Consider the following 13,405-nt stretch of genomic DNA (forward strand, 5'->3'; position numbering starts at 1 on the left):
TTCGTAATTCTCATGGAAGGACTCAGCAGACTCATAGCCAAAGCAAAAAGAGAAGGGAAGATCAAGGGCCTTCAGCCTCTCCAATCTATTCCAGCAACAACACACCAACAATTTGTGGATGATACGATGTTACATGGAACCCCCACAGTGAAAGAGGCTCTGGATTTTAAGAAAATCCTTGATCTTTTCAACAAGGCGTCGGGAATGGAAATTAATTTTTCCAAATCCACGATTTTTTTCTTTCACACCCATCCAGCTATTCAGAAGCACCTCTCTAACTTACTTGGATTCAGAAAAGGATGTCTACCTTCAAGATATTTGGGAGCACCTCTAACACTCAAACCCTGGCAAAAAGTGCATTGGGAGAAAATCTTGGCTAACCTGGAGAAAAGGTGTAAGCACTGGACGCACAGGGCACTTAATTTTGCGGGGAGATTAGTTCTCACAAAGGCAGTTCTGCAAGCTATCCCTCAGTACTTACTTTCCATGCTGCCGTCCCCCAAGGGCATCCTCCAACAAATTAGAACAATCCAAAGATCCTTTTTATGGAATGGTAATGGGGAAAAGAAAAAATGGGCGCTTGTGGCATGGCACAAACTCTGCAAACCAAAAATTTTGGGAGGCCTAAATCTGGTGGATCCTTCAATCATCAACATGACTTGTGGTGCTAAACTCTGGTGGCGATGGATAAAAGAGCCCCATCTCCCCTGGGCAAGACATTGGAAAGAGAAATATACCCCCGAATGCAATAATCAGGATCTTATTAGGCTTCAGGAGGTTCCTGAGGGATCACCCATATGGAATCTTGCCAGGAAAAATCGCAACTTGGTGCAGGAAAACAGTTTCTGGGAAATCCGGAATGGGCGTTCAGCTCTCTTTTGGGAAGATGCTTGGCAGCAACTCCCAAAACTGGAAAAGCCTGAACTCGATCTTCTCAAGCAGAAATGCCAACAAGAGGGCCGACACAAAGTCCATCATTACTGGAACTGGAACAGCAGGGATCCCATCTGGAGAGAATGGATAAACTTCGACTTTGACAACAGCAATGGGGAAAACGATAGCACAAAGCATCTAATTGACCAACTACTCAAAAGGAAGATAAGGAATACGGAAGAAAAGGACCAGCTTAGATGGGGAATGAAAGGCAGCGGAAATTTCTCACTCAAGGAAGCCAGGGAACTGATAGAAAATGCAGAGCAGAGGGAGGTCTTTCCTTGGAGTCATAACGTGTGGGACACCCTGTTTTGGCCAAAAATCAAAACATTCCTCTGGCTTTTAATGAGGAAAAAAACCTTGACATGGGAAAATCTACGCAATAAAGGCTTTCATGGGCCGTCCAGATGCCCAATGTGCCTGGTAGAGGAAGAAACAATAAATCATTTATTTAATTCCTGTGACTGGGCTTGTCATTTATGGAATTGGGCGGAGGGTATTATGCTAAACTCTAACAGGAATAGGGAGTCCATCCAGGATACTATACAAAATTGGCAAAAAAATTACTCAAAAAATCCCAGAGTCAACAGCATTTGGAAAGTTATGCCAGGTTTCTTAACATGGACCATATGGAAGGAGCGTAACAGGAGGATATTCCAAGATGAATACAGAAACACAGAGCATGCCATTGATACTCTTATGAGAAATATTAGACAGTTAATTCAAGTAAAAGTCAAAGCGGAAACTAATGAGAAGCCTTCGTCTGGTGACTTACGGATTTTAAAACTCTTCCAGCTGCACATCAACCAGAGCATGGCTACGTCGAGAGGCCAGCAAAACCCGCAGTCTGAGTCCAATAGTTGGAAATACCCGCCGGTTGGTTGGCTGAAGTTGAATTTTGATGGCGCGTCCAGAGGAAACCATGGGATGGCGGGTATCGGAGGCATCATAAGAGACCATAAAGGAGACATTCTTCATATTTACTGCAAAGCACTGGGAGAAGGGACGAACAATGAAATGGAGTTTGCAGCTTTAGAACAGGGACTACGGATTCTAAAAGACATGCAGAATTATACAGCGGTGGTGGAAGGTGACTCGGCCCTGGTAATTGCTGTGGCAAAGAGAATCTATGGCGGAACCAAAGCGAGCAAAGCAACGAAGCATTGGAGATTAGCAAAGGTGACGGAAAACATAGCCGAGTTAATCAGCGGCATGAGAGGGTTAGTCTTCCAGGCGGTGAGACGCAAGGCGAATGCGATAGCGGACCACCTAGCAAATCATGGCATCGACAACCAAAATAGGGAATGGGACAGCTGTTGGCAGCAGGTGAACTGCCCAGACCTAAAAAAGAAATGCATCCAGCTGGCCAAACAAGACAAGGATAATGCCAACCGGGCTTAACCGGAAGGCGTTCGGACTCCACGTTTTTCTATGATAAAGCACACAGGAGTGGATACGGGTATTAAAAGTTGGCAGAAGACAAAAGGACAGGTAATTCCGGTGCGTTTATGGCAACAGAAGGGGAATAAAGGAAACAAATCTAAAATGATGTGCCGCAACGATCACCGCCGTCACCACAGCAAGTTGGAGGACACTTGGCAATTTCTGATTAGAGAGGGAAGAGGCAACATTGATGTCAAAGGTTGGATACATCACTCGAAAAACACAGTTCAATGCTGTAACAATTATGTTAGTACATCCACGTCGTTTCGGGAGGATCGGTTAGTCATGAGCAATATCCTCCAGAACAACTATTTAACAGCGAGTAGAGGCATAGGCATGAACAGAATTTTGCAGTGCATCGTTCTGGTTCATTTTCTTTCGGCTCTCAGCGCCTGTTCTCACGTTGCAAGCGTTAAGCTAAGTATGGAAGGTGACGGCTATCGCAGTGCCACTGCGAATATGGAGCTCAAGACAGCGAGGGAAATGTATGAGACCAGAACCGCGTCGAAGAACAAACGCAAATTGTCTGAGCTGGAGGCCTCTGTGAAGGAAGAAGAGTGAAAGCGGTCGGAGGAGGATATAGCGCAGGAGGTTGATTGGCTTCAAGATCCTGGAACAGTAACTAAACGCGCAACTCAGTTTGTGCGCACTCAGGCGGAAAGCTGGAGAGTAAAAACCCTGCTGGCGCGTGCTCTGGATTCAAAGGAAGATAGTAAGAGGCTGGCTCAGAGTGACCAGGTCATCCCTGAGGCCCAGATGAAAAGTTTATATGACATTTATGAAGCTCTGGATTTCAAAGTCACTGCAGTGCATGAGGTAGTAGATTCTCTGTCCAAGAAGGTGACGGTGCTTATTAAGCTCCTCAGGCAGACGCTCAGTCCAGAAACACGGCAAACTGGAGGACCACAGCAAGAAAAGCAGGCGGAATGCCGCAGCTATCAATCCCTGCAAGCGAGAGCGGACAGCCATGTTCTGGAACAGGCCTTGGACACAGCGAGCAGGTTCGGGAAGTCCCCTTAGTATTTGTGTTCTGATGTTAATTCTCATCCATCTTGACCGGATGTTCATATGTCTTGACCGGTGTTTTCTTGGTCTCCCCAAGATCTGGGGTTTTGTCATTACCATAGTCTCTGCGGGTTGAAGGGCTACGGTCCTCGTTTTAATCTTTCTTTTTCTCAGGCGATGTTAGATAGTAGGATCAGCCACCCTGCGTGGTGTGCAGTTGACAGTTTTTTGGTTATTATGGATGGAAATCATGGTGTCTGGCTTGTTTTCTTCAGGCCTCGATCTGCTATGGCAGATTTTTTGTACTATATTTTTACTCTTTTAATATAATCCTCTGACTTACACAAAAAAAAAAAATTAGACTATTTTATAAATAATAGTATCATAATAATAATAATAATAATACTAGTAAGGATAAAAATATTAATTCTTGAATTGTATAATCATGATTGATTTGATTTTAAAGTGGATTCCATATGTCGAGATCATCCTTGATCATTTACACATGACTTCCAAATTGAGATGTGACTTCCTATTTTTGGAAAGTCTTATTAGATTTGTTAGAAATGAAATTTTATCATAGGTGGTTCAAACGGAATTGAAATATATGATTTCTTCTAGGATAAATTCATCCCTAAGATCTCAAATTTGAACAGCTTCTCATCTGACGCTCTCATTTTTCCTCTCTCCTTATTTTATATTTTGGTTTGCTTAACCACCTCTTGGTCCTTCTTTTCTGTGGGTTTTCCTCTCCACCTTCCTTTCCTTTCCTTTTCCCTCTCTTTCCTCATTTTTATCCAAACATTATCATCATGATTATTAATTAAACTTTTTATTTCTATCATCACTATCATTATTATCACCAATTTACCCATTCCTAAAAAAAAAAAAAAACTTTAAAACTAAATAATTAATTGAATATTAGTCATAAGTCAAATTTACATTATTAAGTGAATCTAGAATCCCTAGTCAAATTAGTTTTTCCCACATTCTCAATTTCTTTCTCATTTTATTAATTTTTAAAATTATAGTAAAAACCTTTAACATAAATTTATAATTAGTAAATAATTTCTGTTAATTTTAAAACTTTTAATAAATATAATTTTAATGAACATATTTTAATAAATCCAATGTTTTTCTTTTGTCAAAATCCTATTAATAAATAAGTATATTAATTTAATTTAATCTATTTTAAATTGTGGTCAAAACCTTGTTATTTATATGTTGTAATAATTATTTTTAATTCATTTTAAATAGTTGTTAAAATATTTTTAATAAGTATCTCTTATAATAACATGTATGTTTCTACAATCAGTAACATAATGTTGTTGAGAACTTCTCGAATCGTGTGTGTATTTTTTGAAGAGCCCAATAGCCCAACGTTTCGGGTGAACAATTCACCCATCTTCAAGGGTAGGAAGCTTAAATAATGATGGGAAGAGTGTTGGACCAGAATAAATAGAGAAGGGGGAAGAATTAAGCGTTAGGGATAGTGAGATTAAAGGAACGTTGCATAAATGATCATTTTTACTAAAACTATAGAGAGAGAGATATAATTGATTTAAAATTAAAATTAAATTATAATTTATTATAATCGAGAGATTTGTTAGTTAAATTAAAATCTTTGAAAAAGGAAATATATATAAATAAACAAATAGGATTAAAATGAATAAATTAAAGTTAATAGATTAAAAATTCTTAATTGGTCAAAATTAATCAAAATTCAAAAAAAGGGGTCAAACATTATAATTAAAAAGTATTATTATTTTATTAATTATATCAAAGGCATAGTTAATTAATTATATGATTTAAGGTTATATTACTATTAAAATAAAAAATATATATAGAAATAAATCAAATTGGAAAGAATTGGATTATAATATATATATGTTAAAATTATGATCGAAGATAGTAAAAGTCAAAAGATCAACATTTGGAATGAAATATTATTTAATCTATTAAATACCCTAATTTTATTAATTATATCAAATATGGTTAAATTGGAAGGGTAATTTAATAAGTATATTAAATTAATTAAATATTACACTGAGAAATATTAATCATAATCAGAAATCTATAATGAAGGGAAAGGGGAGGAGAAAACTTATACCAGAGAGAATCCGAGGGAAGAAGGGATTAGGAAGGGTCGGAATTTAAATTGGAGGGAAAGGGTTTAGATGATAAGAGATGGATTGTGGATTTCCAGGATTAGCTTAACTGGTATCCATCGTATCGGTTAAAATTATTAGGATGTTTTTCAATTTCAAGGGCTTTCCTAATGACCCGATTGGAATGATATGGGGCAAAAGCTAAGATTTTGGTTTTGTTAAAACAAATAAGGTGTTTGGTAGAATGAGAGTGCTCAACAATGGCAGATTTTGCAATGTGGTTGTGGAAGGTGTCATCCATGTGTTCTTTCAACCGAGCTTTGAAGGATATTCTGGTTTGTCCCATGTAAGACATTCCATAGGAACAGGGAATCTCATACACCCCAGGACCTAACATAGGGTCATTTTTATCCTTGGATGATCTGAAGAGTTGGATGAGGGTTTTTTGGGGCTTGAAGAAGGTTTTAATGTTATTTTAGAGAGGATCTTGGATAAATGATCGGTAACCCCTTGAATGTAAGGAAGGGTTACTTTGGCTAAGGGAGGGGTGTTGGGACGATTTTTAGGATGGGGATGGAAACCAAAGAGGAAGGCTTTGTTTATCTGGGAAGTTGAGTAACCATTGGAATTTAGAGCTTTAGATAGATGGGCTTTTTCTTTGGGAAAGGATTGGGAGGAGGAGATTTGAATGGCTTGGGTGACAAGGGTCTTGAGAATGACATATTTTTGAGTAGGATGGTGGTGGGATTTAGCATGAAGGTACCTATTAATTTGAGTCTTCTGCCCCATATCATTCCAACCGGGTCATTAGGGAGGCCCTTGAAATTGAAAAACATCCTAATAATTTTAACCGAGATGATGGATACCAGTTAAGCCAATCCTAGAAACCCACCATCCATCTCTTATCATCTAAACCCTTTCCCTCTAATTTAAATTCTCACCCTTCCTAACCCCTTCTTCCCTCTAATTCTCTCCTTTATAAGTTTTCTCCTCCCCTTTCCCTTCCTTATAGATTTCTTCTTATGATTAATATTTCTCATTGTAATATTTAATTAATTTAATTTGCTTATTAAATTACCTTTCCAATTTAACCATCTTTGATATAATTAATAAAATTAGGGTATTTAATAATTTAAATAATATTTCATTCCAAATGTTGACCTTTTGACTTTTGACTATCTCCAATCATAATTTTAACATTTATATATTGTAATCCAATTTCATTCCAATTTGATTTATTTCTATATTTTTTCATTTTAATAGTAATATAACCTTAAATCATATAATTAATTAAGTACGTCTTTGATATAATTAATAAAATAATAATACTTTTTAATTCTAATGTTTGCCCCTCTTTTTGAATTTTGATTAATTTTGACCAATTAAAAAATTTAAATCTCTTAAGTTTAATTTATTCATTTTAATCCTTTTTATTAATTTATATATATTTATTTTTTGAAGGATTTTAATTTAGCTAACAAATCTTTGGATTATAATAAATTATAATTTAATTACAATTTTGAATCAATTATTTCTCTCTCTATAGTTCTAGTCAAAATTATCATATATGCAGCTTTCTTTCAAGCACTCTTCCTATCATCAGTTAAGCTTCCTGCCCCTGAAGATGGGTGAAGTGTTCACCCGAAAAGTTTGACTCTTCAAAAAATACACACAGGATTCCAGAGGTTCTCAACAACGTTAAGTATATCTTATTTTATTGTATTGTAATCAAATTTTTTAAAGTATAATCAGATCTTTTTAATTAATTTAATTTGTTGTCAAAACATTATCATTTATTTATATTTTAATAATTTGTTTTAATTCATTTTAAAATGTGGTTAAAATCTTTTTAATAAATATACTTATTTTTTTGAAAATCTTTTGGTAAAAAATTACATTTAGACAATGAACTACGTTGGGTGGTTTCAAACGTGTCAACACAATAATTTTGAATATGATTTTTTATCAAAATATTTTCAAAGGAGTTGTCTTTAGTGCGAATTTTGAGGTGAAATCTTGATTTGTGTTATTTAAATTGGTTTTTGACTATATATATGGATTCAAAACCTGAATAACCCCTAGGGGACTTCAATTGTGCAAGGGTTACCCATCAAACTTGTGATTTCAATAAATTCCTTGTGGATTTTACAGAAATTAGACCAAAAAAACCCACCGGAAAAATTTCCAAAAAGAAGACAAGTTTTCAAAATACACAATCTTATTATTTTTTATATTTTAATAATACCTTTTAATTTATTTTAAACTGTGATCAAAATATTTCAAATATATTTTTAATAAATATATTTTATTTTATCTTTTTAATAAACATATTTTATTTCCTAAAATTATATTTTAAAGGTCATATTAATGATTATTGGTTGATTCTTTGTTTGCAAATACCTCAACACTATTTTTCTATCAAGTCCTTGATGACGAACATCAATTTACTCTCACACAACATATCCAAAAATATATATCAAAAAGAGTTTTTGATGTTTACTCGTCATTTAATTTATATGGTTACACTAATTTAATTTTATAACATATTATCTCTATTCTTTATTATTTAAAATTAAAACCACCTATAATTTTTATTATTTAAAATTAAATTCATATTATTTGAAACTTGATCAAACTATTTATATTGTATTTATGACCAAAATATTTTCTCATACTTTCTCATACTTAGTTTGTGTTTTAGAACACATGACCTCATTTCCTTCTTACCTGAGAATACCATACATCTAAATAAAGGATACCACTTGAAAATATGAACCTGTAACATCCCTACAAGAAAAGCTCTAGTAAATTCATAGATTCACAAAATAATTAAAGTATTAATGTAATATATGATTAACATTTAGTAAGGTGTACCTGGTTGTAACTATCGATAGGAATTTCCTTGTCAATTTAGTAACTTTCTTGGTCTATACAGTTCTTCTTGGGAGAGGAAAATAATTAGTTACAATTACATGTAGCGCTCATAAAACTGAATGATAGGGAGGTGATCAAAGTTAAAAATGGTGATGGGGTTCTTCTTGCGTGAGGAAAAGAATTAGTTACAATTTACATGTAATGCTCATAAAACTGAATGAATGGGAGGTGATCAAAGTTAAAAATGGTGATTGGGTTCTTTTGGGGCGAGGAAAAGAATTACTTACAATTTACATGTAACACTCATAAAACTGAATGAAAGGGAGGTGATCAAAGTTAAAAATGGTGACTAAGGCAACATGGGGTGCAAAAGTGAGTTTATGCATCTACATGCTATAATCTCTTCAACTTTGCAGTGAAACTATGTGTTAAGAAGCATTTAAACTCTCATGGGCCATGCAGAGAAAAGGGAAAAAAGGGAATGCTAGCCTTCCAAAGAGGAGCAACTGAAAATACGTGGAGTGCCAAACCCAAAGACCGGGCTTCTTTAAACCTCTGAAGCTTGAGATTTTGTTCTCCAAGATTAAACATTGGAAATAGATGATCACTGGGGAAAAGGGTAAAAGAGAAATGTTGGGCAAGGAAGGAACATGTAGATGTCAAAGGAGAAAGAATGTGCAATAAAAGATTAATTGTACCACTTCGCCATGCACAATCCATGCTATAATACAACAAAGAGATAAGTAGCTTTGCCATTTTTTTGAGAGAAATTACACTAATTTTTGCACATAAAAGATAAGTAAATCTGTAGTTTCTCTTAGAAAGATAACATGTGAATCTTGTGTGTTAAAAGCTAAGTAGTTTTGTCATTTTATTGAGAGAAATTATACTAATTCTTGCACATAAATGCTAAGTAAATATGTAGTTTATCTTAGAAAGATTACATGTGAACCTTGTGTGTTAAAAGCTAAGTAGCTTTGTCATTTTCTTGAGAGAAATTACACGAGATTCTTGTTAAGTAGCCAATATATCCTCTTGAGAGAATATGCATGAGACATGTAAAGTTCTTGAGGAGATAGTATGAAAAGTGACCAGGTTTTCTTTGAATAGAATATGTGTTTTTTTTTTAATAATAGTTTCTTGAAAAGGAATATATGCTTAAATTCATTGTGATAATAGTTATTTTTCGAAGTTTCTTGTGAAATAAATATGCTTTGCATGCACGATACAAATATCTAATGAGTCAGTTTCTTGAAGGGAACATGTGCTTTTATGCACATAAATAATCATTATTAACTTTCTTGAAGAAAATGTGTGTTTTATATACACAGAAACAATAGTCATTAATATAGTTTCTTTTTAGAAAAAGAGTTCATAGTTGCATGTATGAAAAGAATGGCTTTTATGATAGATTACCTGAAACAAAAATAGATTGTTTTCTTAGCATATAAATTGTGTTCATACAAGAACAATAATGCATGTTTGTTTCTCGAAAATATTATGTGCATTGAAGTAAAGATCATTGTGTTAGGAAAAACACATATTTCATGTACAAAAGGGTAGTCATTGCGATATAGAAAATATGTTTTTGCATGTAGATAGAGAAAGTTATTATGTTAATCTTCTTGAAAAGAATAACTTGTTGCTCAACTATGACTACATGAGACTGGGGGAAACTAGCCTTGTTGTAATAGCCTGAATCGTCGTAACTATACTATACACTCTTGCTTTAATTAGTAGCCATACTACTAAAAAAAAAATTGTATGTTTAGATGAATTGTGTTAATTTCTTGATTTAGGTGCATAAAATATTAAGTTAACCTTGTTATTGTTGTTTGGGTTTTATGCATAAAAGATGGTTATCTATGGTAATTTCTTGAAAGGGAAGCATGAGAAACTTACATGTAGAAAAATAGAGAAACGAGGTTATATTAACTTCTTTTTGAAAAAGAAGTATGTATTTATTTACATGAAAATAACAGTTGATGATGGTAAAAGTATGTATTTGTTTACATGAAAATAATAGCTGATGATGGTAGAATTTTAGAGAAGGGAATATGTGTTGTGTACATTAAAGAATGGCTATTATAATAAGCTCTTGCATTCACAAACAATAGTCATTATGTTATAGAGATATGTTTTTTGCATGGATAGAAGAATTATTGAGTTATATTTATTTAGAACAAATTATATGTGATTAATTTTATGCTATCATAACTATTATCTTAGTTTCATTTGGAATAAGATGTATATGCATGCAAAATTTGTGTTAGCTATCTTTTGGAAAGACCATACATTCACATGCAGGAAATGACAACATTCAACATGTTGTGTTAGCCTACATTGAAAAAGATCCTTTTGGGAAGTATATGCATTTGCATGCATAGGAAAAACATTCATTGTGTTAGATTTCTAACGGATTTGGATGCACCAAAAGAAATAGCTGAAGGGCTAGTTCTTTTGAGAACATCTGTGTAATCCACATGCACGAATATCATAATTGGTGTGTTGGTTTCCTTTAAAGGAATGTCGAGTAGTTGTAATGATTTGTCCACCAAGAACATGTGCTTGTGTAAAGGAAATATTAGTTAATGTGGTATTTATTTTATAAACATGCTTTGATGGTTACATGCTTATAACTAGTGCATATGCAGTGTTGTTAAAGGAAGCATGTCATGATATTTTGCTTGCATTTCATGGATGTACATGAATAGATGGTGAAACATCACTAGTATAGATTTATGAATTGGTTGATTAATACTTTATGTAATCATGATATCAATGTATACTGACAACAACAATGGCAGGAAATGATGGTGACTTGTGCAAATGATAAATTATGCTTAACATGGTGGCAGGAAAAAAAATTAATGGTCTATGTAGATGAGTGCAAGCTGCAGGATGGTCCACTGAAGGAACAAGTATGCCACAAAGATATAAAGATTGAAGATTTGTGGGTAAATTATATCATGATAATTGTAACAGCTATTAGCTAAATATCTTGCATTTAAATGACATTTCCTCATAAGATTTTATGGCAATTGCTAAGGGACGGACTTCCTTATAAGACATTGAATGAGGGGTGAACACCCTCACGAGCGTTTTATGATGTGGATTCCTTACATGAGTTGATGTTTATAATATCAAGTATGTGATTAACTAATCTAATTAAAAGAATATATTAACATAATAAAATGTTTCAAAATTTAAAATTTGTCATAATGTATAATTTTTTATTAAAATTTAAAATAAAAATGTTAATCACTAATATGATCATGAAGAAAATCAAGCATCAACTTTGCTGCAGAGTCTTTTGCCTCATTTGTGCGAGGCATTACATCACCAACATAATCTTTAGTCCATTCACTGTTTATACAAACACATACAGAGTAGACAAATTTCTTCAGATGTGATGGACCTCCTTCTTTTACCAATCTGCAAAAAAAAAATTATATTTAAAAAAACACCCATTAAATAAATTACATTGCTTACTTATATTTGTTTGTATCCATATGCAAGTTTAAATAAATAAATAAACCATACACAAAATTTATAATATTTTGTATAATGAGAAAATACAATATTATGTATGATTTTAAAAAAAAAATAGTTAACTTAATTTAATAAAATTTAATATTTCAATTAAATAAATTTTATATAAATATTTAAATAAAATAAATATTACATTAAATGTATCCATTATTATTACTATAAAACAATAATATTTTAATTATTGAATTTAGGTTTTTGTGATCTATATCAATTTTATTAAAAAAAATTCACCAATATAATTATAACTTAAAACTTTCTCGCTAATATTTTAAATTTATAATATAATATTTTAATTTTATAATATAATTGTAAATATATAGCAAACTAAATTAAGGTTATAGGAATTCATGATTTTACACTTTCTATTAAAATTGTTGTTTCTAAGGATTTTTTTTTAGTATTTTATTATTTTTTTCCTTTCCATTCCATCACACATGCATGCAATGCACACATGTTCCTGTACGGCTTATTTGTGACGTAATTGGAAAAAGATTGATGGGATGATATTTTTTTTATTTTTCTTCATATTATTAATATTTTGGATTTTGTTTAATTTGTTTTTAAGATCACAATTTAATATTATATTTTATTTATATTAGGTTGAATTTGTTATTGTAATTATAATTTAATATTTTTGAAATTTTTTTTATAGGTGTTTTTTTATTTATCTCATATTGTTTTGAATATTTTTGAAATTGAAGAAATAATTATATTTGAATATGAGCTTGGAAAAAAATAGGATTTAGATTTAGATTTTGAGATAATATTATATATATTTATAATTTAATATTGCATTTTGTAATCTTGAACTTTTAAATTTAAGAAATAATTGTATTTGAATATTAGTTATTTAGATTTAAATTTTGAGATAATATTATATGTATTTATAATTTAATGTTGTAATTTGTAAACTTGAAATTTTAGGTTATTTTATGGCATTAAATTTTAATTACAAATTATTAGATGAGTTGGTAATATAACATATTTAACATATCTACACTTTTCAAGTATAAATTCATATTCTGAATTTGATTTTCAAAAGGTTTGAATATTTAATTTACATATCCTTAGCATATAATTAACAAATTTACAAAGTGATTGACATATTTTTAATAATTCTCATGTAGATCTACAATTTTCAATTGCATATCAGCAATCCTAACTTTCAAATTTGTACAACAACAATATTTTTTTATTACATAGTTCATAGGTTGTCCTATGCCTATGTTCTATAATAAATTTCATACGTACAACAAAGTCCTAACTAAGGATTCCCGATATGGCTAGCATACAGTAGCATTAAATCAAGAAAAGGCTTATGTGCATTTGGTATCTTCCCCGGAAGGCAATTATGGTCATTTTTTTTATAGATCATACCATTCACCTTGATGATGAGTAAAGATGTGTTCTTTTGATTTTCTAGTTGTCTATAATTGTTAGTATTTGAAGGGGGGATTTTTTTCTGAATCGATGCCATTCTAAGATCTCAC

The 13,405-nt window shown here is 32.2% G+C and overlaps 1 protein-coding gene across 1 annotated transcript in view; it reads right to left on the minus strand.

The window, feature by feature from the left end:
* Positions 1 to 11,558: 11,558 nt before the first annotated feature.
* LOC149207745 (endoribonuclease Dicer homolog 1-like) overlaps positions 11,559 to 13,405 on the minus strand; it is a 53,250-nt gene continuing 51,403 nt past the window's right edge. Inside the window, exon 4 of the mRNA XM_089395853.1 lies at positions 11,559 to 11,798. Within this exon, the coding sequence (XP_089251979.1) occupies positions 11,621 to 11,798 (178 nt within the window). The 3' untranslated portion in view covers positions 11,559 to 11,620. The remainder of the gene's footprint in view (positions 11,799 to 13,405) is intronic.

Source organism: Pinus tabuliformis, chromosome 1_2 (assembly GCF_031772625.1).
Source record: "Pinus tabuliformis cultivar Carrire ecotype Pingquan chromosome 1_2, CPIR1, whole genome shotgun sequence".
NCBI lineage: Eukaryota > Viridiplantae > Streptophyta > Pinopsida > Pinales > Pinaceae > Pinus > Pinus tabuliformis.